At 38.6% G+C, this 23,065-nt stretch overlaps 1 protein-coding gene across 1 annotated transcript in view; it reads left to right on the forward strand.

Moving 5' to 3' along the window:
- Positions 1 to 7,409, forward strand: part of TPPP (tubulin polymerization promoting protein) — a 64,208-nt gene extending 56,799 nt beyond the window's left edge. The window contains exon 3 of the mRNA XM_009324487.1: positions 4,326 to 7,409. Coding sequence (XP_009322762.1) covers positions 4,326 to 4,520 — 195 coding nt within the window. The 3' untranslated portion in view covers positions 4,521 to 7,409. The remainder of the gene's footprint in view (positions 1 to 4,325) is intronic.
- The last annotated feature ends 15,656 nt before the right edge of the window (positions 7,410 to 23,065 follow it).

Below are 23,065 nucleotides of genomic sequence, written 5' to 3' on the forward strand. Positions count from 1 at the left end.
CGAGACTCTTTGATTCCCATTCATGAGCTAATTCGTCGACTGGAGAGCCAAGGAGTGATCAGCAAGACTCGTTCACCCTTTAACAGTCCCATATGGCCAGTGCGGAAGTCTAATGGAGAGTGGAGGCTGACAGTAGACTATCGTGGCCTGAATGAAGTCACGCCACCGCTGAGTGCTGCTGTGCCAGACATGCTAGAACTTCAATACGAACTGGAGTCAAAGACAGCGAAGTGGTATGCCACAGTTGATATTGCTAATGCATTTTTCTCAATCCCTTTGGCAGCAGAGTGCAGGCCACAGTTTGCTTTCACTTGGAGGGGCGTCCAATACACCTGGAACCGACTGCCCCAGGGGTGGAAACACAGCCCCACTATTTGCCATGGACTGATCCAGACTGCACTGGAACAGGGTGGAGCTCCAGAACACCTGCAATACATTGATGATATCATCGTGTGGGGCAACACAGCAGGAGAAGTTTTTGAGAAAGGGAAGGAAATAGTCCAAATCCTGCTGAAGGCTGGTTTTGCCATAAAACAAAGTAAGGTCAAGGGACCTGCACAAGAGATCCAATTTTTAGGAATAAAATGGCAAGATGGACGTCGTCAGATCCCAATGGATGTGATCAATAAAATAACAGCCATGTCTCCACCAACTAGCAAAAAGGAAACTCAAGCTTTCTTAGGCGTCGTGGGTTTTTGGAGAATGCATATTCCAAATTACAGTCTGATTGTAAATCCCCTCTATCAAGTGACCCGAAAGAAGAACGATTTCAGATGGAGCCCAAAGTCACGGACTAAAGGAACTCAATGGATATTTCATGAACATTTCTGGACATTTTACAGACATTCCACAAGGGTGGTTCATAGACTAAGGGAATGATATCTGTGTGTTATATCAAAGTATGGAAAGCGGGGTGGGTGGTTAATGACGTTGTACTTGAAAATATAGGACTTGAGCATGACGTAGATGGTATAGAATAAGGGGTGGATAATGTCCTTTTATCTCAACCCACGAGTTTTCTCACTTTTACCCTTCCGATTCTCTCCCCCATCCCACTGGTGGGGGGGTGAGCGAGCGGCTGCGTGGTGCTCAGTTGCCAACTGGGGTTAAACCACGACAACAGTACAAACAGCTTTTGTTACTGGTAGCATCCTGTGGCTTTTAGCAATAGCGTTATATAAGTGAACATAGAGCAAATTTTAGTCCTTTGATTATATGATAAGCTTTCTTGCAGCTTCTTCTGGGATGATGAAAGATACTTTGGCAAGTATCATGCCCTAGCTTTTTCCTTGCTGGCTTACATGGGGAGAGTCACAGATGGGATCTTCATTTTCTTAGTAAGTTTGTTAAGAACACACAAGAAGTGTGCTAATAGTTAAGAAAATGCCTTTAGTAAGAAGCATCGTATGTTCTTTTGGAGGGAGAATGATCTAGTAATAACTTGAACAAGCGTAAGAAACTTCCCCACCTGTATTCTGTCCTACGGTCAGCCTTTATTAGTATGCTCCTGCAGCTGTTATGACCTGCAGGGGTTTTAAAATGAAAATGGAATGTGGGGGGACACATGTATTTGTACGAGTTAGGTGAGACATGTACTGCCCACTACTATAGATGCTTCATGGTTCAAAATGGTGGTTGGTGGAAGACTTTGTTCAGTCAAGTAGTCTGACAGTTTGTCTTCAAATAGTGGCTGGGTTCTTGCTCATGAACACTGCATAACAGGAAACGCTACACCATATAAAAGCTTATTCTTACAGGTTTGTGCCAGAATTTTTGTTCAAGGTACAAGCCCCCATGTTTCCCTTCACTTACCAAACAAAACAGTGATTCACAAGTAAGACTTAAAATAGGACAGAATTCCTAGTGCCTGTGCCCAGGGTGGAGCTAACAGGTTACGCGCTCTTACAGAAGTGTGTGTCTTTGTTTTTCCCGAGTTGTCAGAGTAATTTCCAGTGGCCACACAATCTTTGGTTCTGTTGTGTGACTGTGTGTACAACCTGTTCTATTTACTAATACCCTGAGGAACAGAAAGGGCACCAGGCCGGGAGTTTTTACTTTGCTGCTTTTGATGTCTCAGCTTATACATTTTTATTGCATTTTCATTTTATCTAGCTGGGCTGCTAACACAATTACTGATCACAGGGTGTATTTTTCTAATTAGCTCTACTGTGAATACAGGTTTCCTGGTTATAAGGTGCTAGCAGGCCAATGTGGACAAGAAAATTGTATGTATTGAGAAGCAATACTTTTTCCTAAGCATTGTCTTCATTTCTGTTTTTCAATATAGAAAAATAACCACTTCCGCAAATAGTACTCTGAGACTGCAAGGCAAAAGTCCCTAAAGGTGATTCAGCAATGCTGTTTTGAGAAATGAATGCTCCAGTGGTCGTTTTCTTTCAGATAGTGACACCACTCACACTTCCACAACACCTTTCTCCTCAGGGCCTTATGTGAAAGTAATGCTGTAGAGCAGTGCAGTATTGTATGTGTCATATGTTGAGTATGTTTGGAGTATGTTTGTCATGTGTTGAGTATGTTAAGTAGTTTTGTATGTGGACAAATTCCCTCAAAACAGCTTTTATTTAAATGGTGTGGAGGACGTGTGGCTTCCATGGTGTACAAGTTGTAGCATTCATTCTCAGTCTAACCGAATCCAAGTATCCTGTTCCTCTTGGTACAGATTCAAGCATCTTTTCCAAGTCTCTGATCTTTTAATGTTCAGCATTAAAAGATATTTGACATATGTCATCCTATGGAAGAGCTATGGGTTACTTCAAAAACCTGTTTGTTAGGTCTCATTAATGGGCATTTATTTGGGCTGAGAATGGGTAGAGGGGGAATGAGGTTTTTGATGAAAGGTAAGTTTCCCAGAACATTTACTTCACTGCAGTGAAGCCCATATCACTTTTGTCTCTAAAATGCACCCTAACAGGGTGGCACACATAAAGATATCCAAATTTTATCAGTCGTTGTTCATCTTAGCCCCATTTCCACTACTACACAAAAATCTTTTGTGTTTTCCCTTCTCCTTTAGTGCCCTTTCTCTTCTGTTTTTAAAATGTAAACTTAAGGATCAAAGAGACTGCTCCCAGTCCAAGCACACAGGTTAGCATGTCTCTATATTGTTCTGTGAAATATCTTTTTCTTTCTGTTTGTGTACTCAAATTTTCTTTGTCTCAATGACAGCAAAACTTTCATTTTTAAGTAGCCTGATATGACTCAGTGGAAGCAACGTAGAGGAAAGTCTTTGCTCAATGCCATTTCATAGACTCCTAATTTGCTAACATTGAAAATAACTCAGTCCTTCTAGTTTGTTACTTCCAATGAATCCTAGAGTTTAGAATGAAGTTGTCTCTTGAAGCAATGAATTCTAGCTGTATTGGTTTGGTTTTTCTATATTGGTGGAGCCAGGCTTTTATGCTTGGATGTTGACGTAATAGTTTTTGAACATGGCTGTTCCCTATGACTTCTTCATATCTTTGGTGCTTAGAACTTGATTATTAATCAGAAGTGTCTCATATTGACAGTCTCTTCCAAAAGTTTTTGACATAACTTGCACTACTTTGTTCTTGGCTATATGATTATTGTCATTGTATGTAATGGCAAGAAACAAACTTTTTTTTTGTATCATTTTGCTGGAAGTGAGTATATATTTACATAGTCGTCGTCATTAGCAAAGATTTAAATGTTGGTAGCATGTTGTCGTGGTTTAACCTCAGTTGGCAACTAAGCACCACGCAGCCGCTCGCTCACTCCCCCCTCCCCCTCCCAATGGGATGGGGGAGAGAATTGGAAAAGCACAAGTGAGGAAAAACTCGTGGGTTGAGACAAAAACAGTTTAATAATTGAAATAAAATTGTAATGATAATAATATGATAATAGTAATAATACACAAAGCAAGTGATGCACAGTACAATTGCTCACCACCCGCCGACCGATGCCCAGCCAGTCCCCGAGCAGCGGCCCCCCCCGGCCAGCTTCCCCCAGTTTATGTACTGAGCATGATGTCACATGGTATGGAATGTCCCTTTGGCCAGTTTGGCTGTGCCCCCTCCCAGCTTCCTGTGCACCTGCAGCCTTCTCAGTCGGTAGAGCATGGGAAACTAAAAAGTCCTTGGCCAGTGTAAGCATTACCTAGCAACAATTAAAACATCGGTGCCTTATCAATTTTGTTCCCATCCTAAATCCAGAACACAGCACTGTACCAGCTACTAGGAAGGAAATTAACTCTATCCCTGCCAAAACCAGGACACATGTACAAATATGTGTATTAAGAATAATTCATTTCTGATGTGGTTTTTTGTTTCTTTTCTTTCTTCCAACAGAAAGCCATTTCATCTCCAACTGTATCACGCCTTACAGATACATCAAAATTCACGGGTTCTCACAAAGAGAGGTTTGATCCCAGTGGGAAAGGAAAAGGCAAAGCTGGCCGAGAAGATCTGGTGGATGCTTCAGGATATGTATCTGGCTATAAGCATGCAGGCACATATGATCATAAAGTACAAGGAAGCAAGTAAGGCTGAGGGTTTACAACACAGAGGGAGAAAAAGAGGGGGGAAGAGAAAATATTTGCGAGAATGATGTAGATGAATCCCACATGTTTTGGTTATTGTGAATGCTAAGACTATGTTGTCAAGAAGTTGTTTTCAGGAACTGGAACTGATTTCAACATCTGCTGAGCTACTTGCAGCACAATGCCACTTCATTACATTCCTCATGCGTATATTGGCAAAAATAAATATATCGGTAAAAAAGTACATCATTTTGTTGAGCTTTAGACAAAAAAAAAAGTCAAGAGCAGTTATACCACACTTTGTCAATTCAAGCAAAAGATCTCAAACATTCCTAAATGTCCAGTTGCCCTGAGGGTGTTGAAGAGAACCTCTTGAAAAGAGGGTCTTTCATAGCAGTCTTTCTGAAGAATATCCCATTGTTTATGCAGTTTGATTTGACTACTGTTTTGGGGCTTTTTTAAAATGTCTTATACGGGATCTGGCACTTTCGTTAAAACATTCAACAATATGCTATTGGGGAGTAAGTGGTTGTAATGTACAAAGTTCTAGCCTGTAAATGTCATACACCACTCATAAAAAAACTGAAAAAAAGCTATTTCTAGGACAATATAGGTTCCAAAGTATTTAACATCAACAGAAAGAGGTGGAAAATACCAGCCCTTACTTTCCTCCTGTCTATACTTTGTGCTTGTTACTGTGTGTACTTGTAGCATGGTTCTGACTGGCTGGATTTGGATGGAGCTATTGTACTAACCTGAGAGGTGAGGAACAAGACATTACTAAAGATCTATCAAAGCTTTTTGCAGTCTGTTTTCAAGTTTGCACTGCCTCACATTTGAAATGAAGGGGGCATTAAGCTAATAATGCTTTAAAATATTGATTATGACTAAACACTGCCAATCAGATTATGTTGTTATGCACATACATTGGGATGTATTCCCTTTAAGCTATAACATATGTAAGGAAAGTTTATGGCCTCTTGGAATAAGGACATTTACAATTAATATCCATGTAATTAGGTGCAATTTGCCCCCACGAATATACTATTATAACAAGGCTACATTTTATGTTAGATTTGTTTGAAGCCTAGGGATTTACTTCTCTGTTCACTTTTGCTGCCTAACTTAGGAGTAATAGTACTGATGAGAATGGCATTCCACTGCTATAGAAGGAGAACCAATTCCACAGGCTTAAGGTACAGGCAGCTGAGTGTGACCTGCCTGGGGCCCAGAATGCCAAAACAGCTTAATAGGAATAAAAATAACTCATTTTTTATATTGGTTAAAAAGGAGAGAAAAGGCTGGTCCAATTTTCCACAAGAGCTGGACAAGTACCCTAATGTATTACTCTGCTTCTCTAAAATTATGAAAGATAAGATTTTTAGTATTCAAAAACAGCTGCTAGCAGTTCTGCTTTGCTTTCTTTCAAAAAGAGCTGATGCACTGATTTTCACGTTTGACTCTGAATAAAGGTTAATAAATTTATTGCTTTCCCCCCACCCATATCAGCATCCCACTCAGAGTACGTAATTTTAGTGAGCAGTGTGTGCTGTCATGTGCCATGCAGGTCAACAGTCTGTATTTGGCCAATGTCTGGAAACAGAGCACTGGTTTTCAGCCCCTAAACTGTTCACGTTTTGTTTTTCTGACATTGAATGGTAGCTTTTCTTGTAACTTTGCCTCCAGTGACTCTTTGAGCCCATACATCAGTCTGAAACCAAAACAAAAATAGCAAACAAAGGCAAGGACTTCCTTGTGGACTTGGAGATTTTTTGTTTGTTTGTTTATAATTTATTTTGGGTTTTGTTTTGAAGAGGGAGGGAGGCTTGCCAAAACTCAGCACATGTTCTTGTAAAGATTTAAGTGGCTTTTCCCATGGTTGGCTCTGGTTACCTGGGAAGAGTTTTGATGTATACAAGGATGCCCAAGATGAGAAGCATCCAGCTTTGTGAAGCCTTTCCAAGAGTTGCCTATTGTTCCTGAAGAAAAATTTCCATGGAATGAAGGATTATCCACTACTGTGTTGCACTGGTGACCTGTCACACTCTGAGGCAGAAAATAGCATACTGTGATACCAACAATGCTAAATTATTCCAGCGTGGTAGTGAACTGTCTAAACGTATAGAACCTTCTTCTACATCACTGGTGCCTGTGCACCTGAAGAAGGCTCCAGGATAGACCTGTTTTTTATGAATAAGAAGGCTAAGCCTCTAACCATTGATAAATCCTTCAGCTAAGTTCCAGGCAAAACCAGTGTCCCTGTTCTTCCCATTGACTTTAAGACTTGACTCATAACTCATTGGTAACTGAAAAGATCTGGACCCAGCCCAAATGAAGGGTGAAGTCCAGTCTACTGCAGAGCCCTTTCAGCACACTGTTGATCTGGCTGTTTGTTGCTGGCTAGCTGCCTTGTCTGGCATATCAGGTGATACCTAACCTGAGATGCACAAGTGACAGGCTTTCTCAAGTACCCAAATACTGAGCGTCAGTAAGGCCAGACTGTTGCTACACAGGAGGAGTGATTGGTTAGGAAGATTTTAAGGTATAATTAGGTTTTAAGTTGCTAGTTCACAGTGTGAGAGAGACCAGCACCCTCATAAGATAGAAGGCATGCAAAGGAATTGAGAATGCGGGCAGATCCAAGCTGACATAGACTAGAAATTGAGCTACTCTGCTTAGAAGAGGCTGATGGAACTAGCTGGGGTTCTGCCAGAGTTTACTTTGCATTACTTGTACAGTATAAAATCCCTGCCATGAACCAAAGCACTTTGTATAGACCTTTGCAAAGTTCTTTGAAATACTTTCAATAGCATAGTAAGCTTTGGATCAGGACCTGAGAAAATATATATATATATAAAAAACCTGCTTCAGATAGCAGTATTTTATTTTGAGGAACACGCTTCTTTGTTTCTTCTTTGTTTCTACAGTTGGATAGCTTTAAAAAAAAGAAGTCATTCTGATATGACAGTGACAAAGGGAAGTTGTGGCTGGAAAGATAGTACTTTGGAAAGATTTTTCCCTTTTACTACACTTGGTGTGGAAGATAAGGGCTATGAATAAAAGCACCATATGCAGCTGTGTATTAGGGGTTCAGCCACCTAAGCTGAACTTAAGCCACTTAAGCTCTTACTTTTCCACTAATATCTGTAGGAAAATGAAAGCCTAAATACTAGCTTGAATGTTAGCCATAAGTTCCAGGCCTGCTTGAGAATGAGGCAAAGTACATTTTCTTGTTCATCTGCCATTCCCTCAACTCTCAGACAGCAAGTACAGCTGGTACCTCAGAGATGAGGGGAAGGGATAGCTCAGGAGGTGCAGGAGGTGACCCATTTTCAACCCTTGAAGTGTTGTAGAGCATATGTTCTTCCTGTGCACCATACTCTAGACTGTAGCTAAATGTCATGTCTGAAGTAAGGACATGGGTACCTAATAAGGTTTACATTCATCTTTTTTTTGGGCATCTCAACTCATTCCATCTAACTTTCCAGTCTGATTTTCAGCATCTTACGCTATGCAACGCTCTTCTATGCAACATCTTCTATAAAACCCTGTTGTTCCTAATTATCTTTGCTTTCATTGCCTCTGAACATGCTACCAAAAGAAATGTGATCAGACAGTTCAGGTAGCTTTTAGCAATAACTGCCTTAAAGAACAAACTCAAATTATACTGTTCATTTAAAATTAAACTCTTAAATACTATGGCAGTACACAGTCTTACCTGTATCTCTACTGAGGCTTAACCTGACCATCAAAGCCTTTGCAAGATTGAGGACAAGAAATAAAAATCCTCACTGAGGCAAAAGAATAGTCCTTACAAATAATTTTCTAAAAATAACGTAGTTTTTAAATAAAATATGCAGAAGTCAAATGGGTTTTCTTATCAGTGCTTGCTTACTAATTCCTTCTATCCATGTGCTTTAGTTACTTGTTGAGAGTTTTGCAACAATCCTATCAATATGTAAATATCAGAAACAAAAATTATTGTCCTGCTTTTTATGGCTATCAAAGCTATCACAATAGTGTTACTGAGAAGCAGACACTAAAAAACATACATTGTTTCAACAGTCCTATGTGAACAGTTGTCATTAATTGTAATCAAATATTTGGAATCCCAAAGGAAATGTTGAATATTGGACAGTGGCCAAGATCTAACCTTTTTTTTGTTTGTTTTTTTAAACCTACAATATTTCTTATCTCTTTTTCACTTTAGGGAACGGAAAGGGAGATTTCAAAACTACTTGCATGTCACAATTTGTGTTTTTCATCAGCATAGAGATTGTCCTTCAAAGATATTTTAGATTGAAGTATGATATTTTCCATGTATTTTACTGACCTTATCTAAACTAAAAAATCCTCTGACAGCTGTTTGGCATTATAGAAAGCTTTGTTCATGAATTAGCATTTCAGTCACCCATATTTTCGCTCTGTTGACTCAATATTTTTTTATGGTAGCTGGAATTAGCCAGAACTAAAAGGCAAATGACTGCTATGGGTTTGGCTTGCAAGTGATAGGTATCCCAGCCATCTGTAACCATCTGTAGAGAAAATCCTTGTGTATCTTTCTCCAAACCCAAAACTTTAAAGTTGTAATTGATAGCTTTTTTCCTTAAGGTTTGTCATAATTATAAAATAAAATTTAATTCTTTGTGCCTGCATGTATGATATGCAAAACATAACCCTGCCTTTCAGCGATGCATATATTCTGGGGGCATGTGCCTGTCATCCATGAATAAGAGTTCTGTTTGCACTGGCCAAGAAACAAACCTTTTACCTTCATGACAAAGCAGATGTAATGTGTTGCACTAGTACGTGTCCTCTTAACTGACTGTTAGCCTTGCGTATGTGCCAAAATAACTACACCTTTGTGTACATTGTTTGTAGCGTGAGTATTGTGTTCTTGGCTTGTCCATTAGTTGGTAATAACTAATGTAATACACAAGACTTTTACAGGTTTGTGTGGGTATACACATACTCTTTGGATCCAGCTAAGTAATTCAACCATATAGATGTTGATTCAAACCTTAAATCTTATTAGGGCCAAACTCTAGTCCTGCAGCCAATGCTGTTCGGCTTGCCCAGTTAGTGACACTGCCATTCTCCCTCCATAGCTTGAAGGTAAAGATCTGAGGAGGCTTTTATGTTTTTACACGTCTACCCTGTTCCTATTTCTGGGGGAAATCACTTTTCAGTGATTCTAACATAGACTTGGTGTGACAAGAAGAGTTTCTCCATAGTGAGGAAGTAGGAGAGACAGAGTCAGGGTGAAAGCAAGATTTCTTCTGAGTGCTCTCAAGAGACCATTTAAAATTATGCCCTGCATGGGCCCTATATTTTCCATTGCCCCAACTTTGTGAAGCAAGTTGGCACTCACTATGTATACACACAGTTGTTCATCATCAGCTAGTAAGTACAAAGTCATGAGATATTGAGGTGGGAACAGGAAACAGGACTGTCGTACAATGCCTATGGACTGGAGTCTTGCATAGACCTTTATAAAACGAGATACCTGAAGCTTAATGACAGGTCTCAAACTTGTGTGAAATTCTCACAGTTTGGAGTGCCTCAACTTGATACATGTGTACCTCCTGTATTTGGAGTGTTTGCCCATAAAAGAGCATTTAGACATTCAGTTACTCATTTTGTGCACAAAAGTGCCCATTTGGCTTACCTAATATAAGCTGGAAATGATGGGCTGGGATGTTCTCTTTAAGTCTTCAGAATCCCAAAACTAGTGAGAGATCTTTAGTTGTATTCATGCTTGCTCGTTAAACTAAAAAACAATGCTTTGAGAGATGTCCCAGCTAAGAATGGTGCTTCAGGAAGCTAAAGAATATTGCAGATAGAACTCCATGTCTTAATTGTCCAAGTAATTTGTTTTTGCAGGGAGAAATAACTGTAATATATTTAGTATTTTTTAATGTTTTTCAGTATATTACCTTGGCTATAGTCCTTCAAAATTCATATGGAGAAGGTGGATTTCAAAACAAGTTTAAGATATAACTCTTTACTTTGTTGTCAGAAAACGTTTGAATTGGCTTGTTTCATTCAAACTAATTGATCATCCACTCTAGGTAGACTTTGGCAAGAGCAAGCCTGATAATAAATAAAAGGGAAAAAAAGCCAGCCTATTTGCTGGGTATTCTTGACAGACATTTGCAATACTGGTAGTCTGAAATTTTTTTTTTTTAAATAAGTTCTTTTTCATAATCATACACACACACAAGTGCATGCACACATGCACTACTTTGGGGCATATATATACATGAGTGGCAAGACTACAGAAGAGGCTTTTTTTTTTTTAAATACCTTACATTTGGAAATTGGCATTGAAATGCCCAACTGACTAACCTGATTTGGAAAAATGTTAAGCACCTACCATACTCCATTGCAGGTAAACAGCCAATGAATTAATTTTCAAATATAGTTACACAGCATCTCTTTTTGTGAGTTACTGCAGAGCTTATGGCACTATACAAAGTGAGTTTTGTTGTAAGCATTTGTAAAGGTCTTAAAGGTCATGATAATTTGCCCTTACCTTCAGTTATCTTTATTCAAGATTTTTCTATTACTTTGTACATTTTTCAGAAGAGATCACAAACGTGAATAAAGTTACATTCACATTAATTAAAAATGTAGCCCTAAAAATACACTCATATTTCATCCATCTTTACGTTTTGATCAGAAGCTATATTATGGATGATCAACAAAATAAGAAAAAAGATGGCAATCTGTATCCCCACAATGGTGAATTATTTTAAGCTCCAGTTTACATCAGATCAGTTTCTGTATGCTTGCATTTACTCAGATGCTGTTTTTAAACAAAGTAATTAAATAATGTGAAATAATGCAGCCTTGGCTCTGTTAAATAGGGTTATATTAATGCAACTGAAATGCTGTATGTCTGTAATATTCATGCTAAATGCATACTAGCTCTTTACAAAGGCTTTGTGTAAGGTCAGTTAACCTACAAACTCTGATGTCCTGTATAAAATCCTGTTGGCAAACTATTTTTGTTAGCACTGTAGTGTATGAAATGGCAAGGTCATAGACAAAAACAAGTTATAGGATGCAACAAAAGTGTGTTTGTCTTTATCTTTGTGCTGGGTTCAGAATATATCAGCTTTGGCAAACTATTGCAGCAGGGTAAATTTTGTATAATGCTTATAATACAAAGTAATTTGTCTTTATATTCTGTAAAGCAGAGAAATGGTCAATGTTGGATAAGTATATTGAAGTTTATTCTTAGCAAGGTTTTATGTTTCACCAATTTAAATATTGCAGGAGAAATATATATTTATATAGAAGTATAATTTTTGAATGTTGAGGTTGGTTTTCTTCAGTCATAAACCATTTATTTATCCACATTATGCTTTATTCCTTTGCTAGCTTGTTTATCTGTTCATGCTGTTCCAACATCCATTTCTAATTTGGTTTAGATGTATTGATTCTTTATTTGCACAAATCTGGATGTGCATTCTGTCAGGACCTGATCATAAAGCATAGAGGCAAAACTGTTTTGTCTTTGATTACCTAGAGCACTAATAAAAATTTAGTCGTTAAATAGTTGTGATATGGAGATAGGTCTTGACATAGTCTTCCTTGGAGGACTGTACAGCATGATAAAAACCTTCAGTGAATCTTACTATTTCTTATTATTATTTTCATTTGTCTTTCATCTTGGTCCAGAAAACCAGGAAGCTGCTGTGTGCTAATAATTACCTGCAATATTTATAATTGCAGGCATTGCAAACATTAACATTCAGCTGTACTAGCCTACTGTGTTCACTGTGAAATTTTCAACACGGTAAAAATTTTACATGATCATTTAACCTTACAAGTTTACTTTTTTCCTCACTAATTTAACACTGAACCTTTTTTTTTTTTTCATTATTGCAAATGAACAGCTTGAGCATAGCATTTCTTAATCTTAACTATAATAGATAAACATATCCTAAGCAAAGATTTTTAACCACTTGATGAAGGGGGCCTGGCACCATCCAGTGCAAAGCACACTGGGCAAAATCTTATCCCCACTGCAGTCAGTGCCAAAATTCTAACTGGTGTTAGCAAAAATGGAACCACCATTATCAAGGGGTTAATATGCTTAGTAACCGTGCCAAGAGGTTATGGGGCAGCACAACAGTGATTCTCTATTTCCATATCTTTGTTTCTGTTAATTTAAAACTACTACTATTCAATCTTTAAAATAAATAAAAGAAACTTGAAGGGGGATCATATACTACTAGTTTGTACTAGGTTTTTTCAGGAAAAGGAAACAAATTTATATATATATATGCAATATATTTTTACACTGTTTATTAATGCTAGAAAGTATTAAATGTATCACTTTATCAGTGTGAATGTTAAAGTAATGACAATGTTATGGATGTTTTAAACCTTTTAAAGTTGTCTTGTTAAATTCTAAACCCACATTAACAATGGAAAAGCTACTTTGTCTACAACGTTATTGTTGATGTTTTAGGGAAAAAGTTCAAGTACAGCAGTTGTTTGATTAGCACTGTAAAAGCTTGGCTTGAAAAGTTGTAGTGAAATCTATATTGTAAACACCATTTTTTAAAGCATAGCTTCTCATAAAGTATGTTACTGCTGTTGACTGACTGTATAAAATTGTATCTTTAGTTGGTAAAGTGATCAATAAATGTGTTACTACATCAATTCCTGCATTTCTTGAAGTAAATGTTATTTGCTGATAAACTTTGTTACCAACAGTTATTTTACAGTTTAGATGTTCAGAAAATTGCTAATGAATGTATAAATTACGTCAAAATACTCTCTGAACAACCAGCGCTCTGGTTCTGAGCACAATCTATTTCTTCTTTACCATTTATTTTCTTAGTTTTAATAATTAGTAAAGCTGACCATTAACATTTTGAGAACTCTAGTATGATCCTTGAATAGCCATGATGATAGTGATCCACCAAATGAGATAGGTCAGGGATAAAACAGTTTCTTCTTAACTAGCTACTTAACATAGATTGGACGTCAGTCTCAAAAGCCTGAGTTACTTCTCCCACCTTCTCTGGGTGGTGTTGAAAATGTTTTACTTGCAAGGAAAGTCATTTGCTACATGGAACATTGTTTTAAGGATGTTACATTCAAAAGCAAATACAGACCTTTTATTCATAAATAACAATATTCTTCAGCTTCCCAGTAGCAATAATGCCACGATTTTTCAAGAAACAGAAGACTGAAATTATTCTGAGTAAACTCAGAACATCATAATAACGTAATGAATAATGTGACAATAACCCAGGCACAGTGCTGCTCTAGAAATGTAGAGGTACTGGATTAGCAACTACGAGGAAACATAACTAAACAGCTTACAGCTACACTGTCATTTCTCCAGTTGTTCTTGAACTGGAAGGGACGTTCTCTGAGCTCACACACTGGACAACCTTCTTTAGAAATGCCTTTTAAGTGAAATCTAATACAGTTGTGTCCTGAGGTAGCTTTTCTTCCTGCATAGAGACCATATGCTGTTTGTAGTATGACTGCCAGATAAAGCTTCTTTTGTCTCTGAGCATGTATGGTTACTGAAACTGTAAAAAACCTAATGAAGCAGAACCTTTAGGGATTACTAAAGGAGAAATCCAGATTTTTTTTCCATTCAAAAAGCCCTTAAGGAAGGGGAGATAGTACCCTTCTGCCCTATGACAATATAAGACACCAAGATCTGTATTTTCAAAAGAATTGAGGATTTTGTATTATTTTTCTGTAGAGCCTTTAGAAATGCCCACTCAACCCTACACGCCACTTATGCATCATGACTTTAAAATAAAAAATAAACATCTGCCAGGATGTGTTCTCTTTACTCCAGGAATACAATTTTTTGGGCTAGCTTTTCTCTCTGTGTAGCTACTGTTGCAATAACTACACACAGTTTGTACACGTAGAGATAGTCCTACTGAGATGGGACTGACGGAGTGTCACCTAACCCTTGCTGGCTTTCTGTGCCAAGCTTTCAGAACTGACCACTCGCATCAGCATCAGTTAGGTCTCCTGCTCCCATGCCCATCTGCCAAATGCAGGCTGATCTCTCGCAGTTCTACGGGGTGTTCTACCACAGCCAGGACTGCATGGAGAAAGGCAAGGGGGAAAAAAGGAGGAAAAAAAAAAAAAGCTACCTCTGCCAAATCTGAGTCTTCAGGGGACTCATAAAACCTGGTCTTCTAGTTAGCCTTTTTTCATTTCCTCAGCTTCCTATTTAACTCACTGTACTGCTTTATTAATAATGTAAACTAACCCAGGCTCATTGAAATTTACTGCTCTGGTTCACATTCTAACCAGAAGTTCATTCCAGGTCTACATCACTTTATTTCCAAAACTGTGAACTCAGGAGATTACACAACCATCCATGGGTCACTTAAGGGCGAAGGGCTGCAGGGGTTTTCTGGAATGAATGCAGGAATACGAGGAGTGGCAGAGATAGTAGGAAAGAATAGCCAACTGGGGCTGCTGGAATGAATCATATAGATCTTGCTTCCAGCTAGCGCAAGAGTGTCTTTCCTCTTCGAGGCAGGTAAGCTAGTCAACTGGAGCATCAGTTTTACACTCTCATTGGAATGGTAACAAAAAACAGTTACCATCTGTTATATCATTACTGTGGCAACAAGACAATTTTTTCTGTAACAATCCCTGATACTAGATGATACTATAGAAAATAAAATACAGGTTTTAATAGCATTTTTACTTGAGTTCTGTGAACACTGTAATACCGGGAAAATTTTGTATGCGGAACAGAAATTGGCTAGCATGGAATATTTTCTCTGAGTCAGCCAGCTAAATAGCTTCTGTACCTGGCCTCATCTAATTAAGTGCTTTTGTAGTAGTGGCTAAGACTACACTCTTCATCCAAGGCCGTTTTGTTTGTACCCAAGAAAGAATTCCAGTTGAGGAACTGAGGGTCTAACTGAGGGTCACGCAGAAAAATAAGAATTTGCCATTATTGCCATTATTAAATGACTACAAAGAAAAAAAAAAGGCAGTGGCTGGGAATTCTACACACGGTGTGGTGGAACATGATTAAACTCCAGATATCTAGACTGACATTTATTTTTAAACAAAAGACCATTTGATGCCAATATATACTTGACCAGTGAGTCCCTTATTAAGAAAATGCCATGTATTCAACCTGAAAGCTAATTCAGCAAAGTAGTGCCTTTACTAGAGCTTGTGGGTCTTTTGAACTCATCTATTCAAGACAAAACACAGGCGGTATATTATGCTGATGTATTTGTTTGGGATCGTTTGAAAGCAGCTTGGTGGTTGTAGTATTTCTATAGTTCCACACAGAGCTGTCAGTGAAATTTCATGCATTACCCTTATCTTTTATTATTCTGATTTTTTTAAACAAAAGATAAAAAAAATATACCATCTAACTGACATCTAAATACAATTTCTCAGTTTAAAAATGAACTGTTAAACTTCAGATACTACAGCTGTTTTTAAACAAGCAGGAAAATAATTAGAAAAGAATTCAGCATCAAATCTGTTTGAACTGCTACCTTTACTGTTGCATCAGTAATTTAGCTAAGCTTGAGTAAACAGTTCACTGGCTTGAGGTGGATTCATGCCTTTAACCATCCCTCCACTCCTGAACACAAATGGGATCAGTTTTTTTTCTGCTGATAATAGGGTTGGGCAGGTAGGAGAACTGAAGCAACTTCAGTAAATGCATTCTTTATTATCTGAAGTAACCTGTGCACTATGCCTTTTAATTTTTTATTTTACTCATCCTGTTAATTTTATTTCCTTCTGTCTCTGCTTTATTTTTCTCAGACTAAGAAAGCTGAGGAAGGAAAAAAAATGAGAAGAGCACTCGAAAATTAGGAGTAGTGTTCTGGTCAACATTTTACAAATACTTCTATTTTACCCACATTTTTTCCCCATTTTTTTCTATTGTAAAATGGTCTCGACTTGGGTTTGAAACATATATAATATTAGTATAGAAGACTCACTTCTGTCGCCACTGAAATGGATTACCTATCGGACAGCACTTGAATACTAAAAACAACCAAGTGCAGGCAGGATTGTTCTGGTAGCTGCAATTGACAGTTATTTAAGTTGGTATTTGAAGAGAGAGCTGTTAGCTACAGTGGCAGTAAACTGGCAGGATGCCAGTTTATCATAAACTGGGAAGGAAAATCTTCCTCTGTCATTCACCATTTTGAACGGCTAAAGCAGCAGGTCAGTACTGTCAGGAAAAAGAAGGGCAGTTTTCAAGCTTTCAAATTGCGTAGTGATCAGGTTTCATATTGTCTATGACTGTAGCCAGTCATTGTCCAACAACTCCATCATTTGTTCTGTGATTAAAAAGCTCGTACACAAAGGAGCACAAAGGCAAGATGGCAGCTGGGGGAACCCAAACAACTCAGTCAGAGAGAAGGGGGCCCTGTGACAGCCCTTCCTGGGGCTGTCACAGAAGAGCCATCAGCCTCACTGTCCAGGTGTGAAACACATTGAGATGAGTCAATGGCTTTCCAGAGCACCTTACAGATCAAGGCAGGTTACTACCTACAGGCCTATGCAGGCATGAGCAATTAGGGATTGTACAACATTATGGGATATATATGGAAGGAAGCAAAGACAGGGACGTAGGTGGTCTGAGGAGGAACAAGCTCAGGAAAATAGAGGGATAAGGAGCTGGTCGCTGGTCTGTACAGTTGTTTGGCGATGCCCTGGACCTTATAAGTGCCAGCTGTCCTCTCTTATTAAATTTCATTTCTAACTATTTTCTTGGGCGAGGGGATTCTCTATTCTGTGTGCATATGGAGGTCTAATTGCCAGCAACTGGAGTCAGACCGTGGGTCACAATAGACAATGGTAGGTGTGGTGCCAGCAACTAGGAGTGTGAGGCTCTGTGTGCCAGCAACTAGAGTGGGGACCATGAGTAATAGGAACCCATGTGCCTGTGGTGCCAGCAACTGGATCAAGTGGGGGGATGTATACCACTATGTGACTACTAGCAAATATCAAGCTGAACCTAGTCAGCACGTAGGTGAAGGGGCTTTAGCATCAGTTACCAAAGCAGCCATAAGACTGGGCCAGATATGTGTATGTCTCTGAGACAACTGGAAGAGCATACTGGAGGGACCAGGCAGTCCAGGCCGACTACTGGGGAGATCCACAAGGTCTGAAGGTGTGTTTCTCTACGCAGGAGGCAACCGGAGATGATAAAATCCGGGGGGCAGTTACTGAGCTGGCTGCACATCTAAGCCCGGTTACTCAAGGGATCCACAGTGTGTGATGGTATGCATAAGGGTGGGGTGGGGGGCAACTGTACCAGCAGCTGAAGTGTAGCTGTGGTCCTCATAGGCTTGCATATCCAGGTCCCAGCAGCAGGGGAAAAGAGGGATCCAGGCGCTAGCTGTTGGACAGACTGTCTGGAGGGAACCACGTTGAATATATGCATGTTTCCTACTAACAACCCTTCATCCTGATCAGACAGAGACAGGCTCTTGGTACTGGTTGTTGGTGGTGCTGGCTTTTTTTTTGTAATTGCTGAGTGTTTCTGACTGTGTTGATCAACACTACCCTCATGAAACAACTTTGCCTTCTTTGCAATGTTACTAACATCTGTTTTTGCCCATATTGTTATGAAAAGGTTGAGTAACTGTGTTTCTTAACTGATAATAGCTCCAGTTAAATTGCTCAACTTGAGTCTTGTGCCATGTGCATGTCTGCTAATTCTTGGTAGAAAGTACAGTTCTGTAAATTAAAAAAATTCAGGCAACAAATTTTGTTCATTTCCCAGCTAAATTAAATTTTTTTAAGTTTTCTTTCAGTAGTATTTTGGTGGTTTTAGTCTATTTTAGCACTACTAATTTGAACTTTTACTTCAAAGCAAACTTTTTAAAAGAACATTTCTTATAAATTACTTAGTGGAAAAAATGCTTGTAGCCATACATTGATACCTATCCAATGAGAGTAGGTTCCACATGTTGAAGTCACTGGACCAGATGCAGTATAAAACATTAAAAAAAAAAAATTATAAATATATTTAAATATAATATATCTTTAATGATAATTATATGTATAATATATCAATAAATATATATATATAAATAATAAAAACTAGTAGAAAATGTTTCCCATTATTTGAAATTCTGGCTCTGCTCCAAGGCACTGTCACCAGCATGAAATGATATTCTATGTTAATACTGAGATCCTATTTTAGCTAATTGCCATGACACAGACATCTTGAAGGATGTAATCTTCTTTGTAAATCTTGTCTGCTTTAAAGCAGCACCACAGCATTTTGTTCCCTGTTCAATCTGTGCTCGTTATCACCTTCTCATTATCTCATCAACTTCATAAACAGCACTTGACAATGGCTTTCATGCTGAGCTGTGTTTCATTCTGCTCTTCTCAGTTTCTTCTCTATCTTCTCTTGGGCCATACCTTGATCTCATTTAAACATTACTAACATAATTTTAGACCAAGTGGTGTTTCTAATTCTTTTTAGAAGTAACATGAGATTGTCTTTAAAAATTTCATTTTACCCCAAATTTTCACTCCTCTGCAGATCTACCAGAAGGCAGACCATATAACAACTCTTATTTAATTACTGAATAAGTAGCTATTTTTTCCAGATATTTTACACAAACTAGAATGCCATAAATTATAAAGGAACAGAAATGCAGACAAGCTCCTAAAACAAACAGGCCCAAGCTCATCTCTTTCGAAATACAGCTATGTTAACATGATCTAACATTTGCCTAGCAAATGAGAGGTAGCCAACAGTACATCCACTTCTCCCTGCCCTCCCCACCTCCCCCTTCACACTAAACTAGCTTAAAATATCACCACTTTTATAAATTGCTAGTTCATTGGACAAATTTCTTGGTCCATGAAAAGAACTTGAGCCTTAATCATAGATGCAAAGGTATATTGCCAGTTTGCTTGGATTCATGTACACCTGGCTCCACCTAAAAGGTGGCAACTTACTACAGCAAAACAAAAAATACCCCCAAAAAACAGCATTTAACAGATTACTTCGGTCAAACACTCAGTGAAAAATTCTGCACTAGAATGAAATGTTTACTTTACATATATATTTTATTAGCAACATAATGTGAAAGCTTATTTGCACTCACAAATTAAAAAAACAACCAAACAAACAAACGAAATCAAAACCAAAAACACCACCTCACACCACCCACCACCACCACGACACCCAACACCCCACATCATGGTGTTACCACCATAACTTCCTAGCTGGGAAAACTTCAATCCCCAAAGGATATTTATTAGGATATTAACTTTTCATTTGGTCTGGACAAAAACAGCAGCATACATGTAGTTCCCAATCCAATCTATAGGTAATTTCTTGCCTTCAACATTGTAGATTACTACAACATTATTCAGGAACATAAGTACCAAAAAGTAAGCCAAAGCTTAATTGACTAGTAGCACAAAGAATGATGTTATCTTACATTACCTGATCCATTTATCGTGTGTAGGCCTGGAGAACTAATGGGTTAGATTTAGTCCTCAAAAGAGTCCTCCTTTATTATACTTATGCTCTAGATCTGGTCCTAGAAGATAAATACTTACTCTAGTATTTCTACATTTACATTTGGAATGCAAAGAGCTTCTGTTTTCATGTGACAGCTTGAACTCTTCTGTATTGCTAAAGTGGGTCATATAATTTTGCTTCTTTTTCTTCTTTAACCACCACTTTTTTATCTTCTAGGAAGGCAGCCTAAAAACTTGCCTTTGATGGCCACTGTGTCTGCAATTGCATTTGCCATCAGTTTTATGTACACTCAGATCTTTTTATTACAAATAAAGTAGTTTCACAAATTCCCTTTAACATTGGCTTGAGTATTACAGAGCTTAATATATTTCAGATTTAATTCACTAAGACACCATTGCATCCAAATCTCATGAAATGAAGCTCTACATATAGTTTAAATTTCAAATTCTTTCTAGTTATTACGGTTGCATCAACCTGAAGGGTATACAAAGAATTTTTAGTTCCTGTGGAAAATCTAGACCTCTTTCTCCCTCCTTAATGGAGATATGAAAAGGAACAGCACATGTTAGAAGAGAAGCATTTGGTTTCAGACATGCGTCTAAAAAGTAACCTTTTCCTTCATTACAGTATTTGGAACAAGAGTTTCATCTTGGAAGTCATAATCTAGAGCCTTCAGGATAGGCTAATAAAGGAGTAAATGTACAATAGTTTTTGACATTTTGAAGAATTCTTCCTTCTACTATTGCATGAAGGGAATTGTTCCATCTTTTCAGAAAGGTCAGCCATTGTCATCCTGGATGTCTATGTTTCCTCCTTCACTTCCCTTCTGTTCTTAGTTCATGGGGCAATCAGAGGTAGGGCTACAACTAGTACTAGTTGTAGTAGACTACTACAAATGTAGTAGTCTTTAAGGGCCTTTTCATTCTCTTTTACAACTAGAAGGAAAATGCCAAGTAAAATCCACAGGCGGTCCTGGATCCTTATTTAGGACCAGGTTTCACAGAGAATTTTAAACTGATTTTATTGTTATTTACCTTTGAAATTGGGATGAGATCTAAAGGGTTAGTCTAAAGACTATTTGCATAATTAATTGCACAAAGAAGTTCAGGGAACTATCCCAGTTATTGCCAAGAATCTTTGTAACACATGTAATATCCCCTCTGTTGGATTTCATGGGCAGCAGCGCAATTACTGTTCTTTTAGAGAAGTATTAAGCACGGGACATACTAAACTGTGCAGTCTCTTTTCTGGCACAGCAGAGGTTGTTAGGCCACATGGATTAGTGACACAGCTGCCTGCAGAATCTTTTGCTATTTGTCTTGCTCCTCCCTACAAAGGGAGTATTGAAGAAACAGCAAAGGAGGTTGAACCCTGGACATAAATTAGCCTCAGATCTGCAGAGTACTTCGAGACTGCTATACCCTTCTAAATGCTACATGAGCATCACAGATCTCAGTAGGTACCTATCAAAGCCCATAGCCATCTTACACCAGCCTTGCCATTAAAAGTTGTTACTCCTGCAGGAGATGCTGACTACAAGCCTTTGCAGTGAAGATAAGCCTGGAGTTCCTTCTGGTTTCACAAGTGGCTAGAGAAGAGTATGAGCAGCAGGTAACAGCCTTTAAGAGGTGAGATAGAAAGTGATGTTGGTGATGTCAGATAATAAGTAGTATTTTGCGGTACCAAATACTGCACAGATGCAGAAGAACTGTATGGCTTTGTATGAGGTACCTGCCCTAGGACCACAGTTCTGAGAGGCAGATTCCTGTAGCATTTGGAGAAGCTAAGTTACTGAAGTGTTGAAGGAGGCCTAATGCTTGGATTGGTTAACTGACTTAGGTTTTGGGTGTTTTTTTTTTTTAACCCAGAAGCTGAGAGGCAAGTATTGACCTGGCTTAAAGCAGATTCTGTGTAATTACCATCAATGAGAGAGAAGGTTAGATGTATTCTCTGGAGCTTTGCTAAAGCCTCATCCAAAGCTATTACAATGTAAAGCTGTGACCTTTATTGACTTCAATGGGCCATTCATTCAATCATCACATTTTTGCTCCTGGTGAGACTGAGGCAGATGCTAAAAGCTAAATGCTATATTCCTATTGTGCTTTACTCCTGGATTGGTAAATATAATATACTTACAGAAAGTTGAGATTAGTCTGAATGGAGTAAATAAGGGGTAGGAGGACAACAACCAAAACAAAAATAGGCAAAGTAGTGGAAACTTCAGAGAAAAGGGGAGCAGAGAAAGCTGGTCACAGCAAAGTTGAGAAGGCACACAAGAAGCAGCCTGAGGACTAGGCATTTAATAAAAAGACCATCTGTACACGCCTGAAGTTAACCTTTTGAGGGAATAGAGTGAGATGTTTCAATGAGAACCTACAAACTTGTCACAAAGTGTCTGTTACTGGTTTGAATCAGCACGAAGTTGCTCAAAGGCTAGAAAGCCTCAAGAGGCTTAAGAGCTTGTCTGTAACACACAAAACACACCAGTTTTTCTGAAAAGACAGCACTCCTGCAACACAAGAATTGGCTAATTTGCAACTACTGCTGAATGCATCAGTGAAAAAGGAAATGTGTAAACAAGTACAGAGTTAAGGGGTTTGTTTTTTTTAAATCACAAGGACAGATGTGCTGGCACCTGTGAGAATGGTATTCACTTTATCAAATGAGCTGCTCAGCCCTGTGAGAGCTGTTACAAAATGTCAGCGGAAGCTTTCCATACACACACATCCAGGTTATCACTACCTTTTATGTAGGTAATCTGAGTACTTAAAAGATTTTGCTTTGATTAAACCAGCTTTCTTTTAAAATCTGAAAAACCGTCTTTATACTTCTTTCAGTATTTTGGAGTATATCCATACTCCTTCACAACTTCAACAAGCCAGTCAGCAGCATCAGACACCTCCTGCCCGCATGCCGCTTGGCAGCCCACCTGCTCGGCCTGGCCTGGCCTCCGTCCCTGCTGCAGGACACAGCTTCCACCCGCGGCGGCAGCCCCGGTATCCTCAGCTGCTACTTCTGAACAAAAATATGGGGGAGGGCAGCAGGAGGGG

The sequence above is a fragment of the Pygoscelis adeliae genome, unplaced genomic scaffold, assembly GCF_000699105.1.
Source record: "Pygoscelis adeliae isolate BGI_AS28 unplaced genomic scaffold, ASM69910v1 Scaffold95, whole genome shotgun sequence".
NCBI classification, from domain to species: domain Eukaryota; kingdom Metazoa; phylum Chordata; class Aves; order Sphenisciformes; family Spheniscidae; genus Pygoscelis; species Pygoscelis adeliae.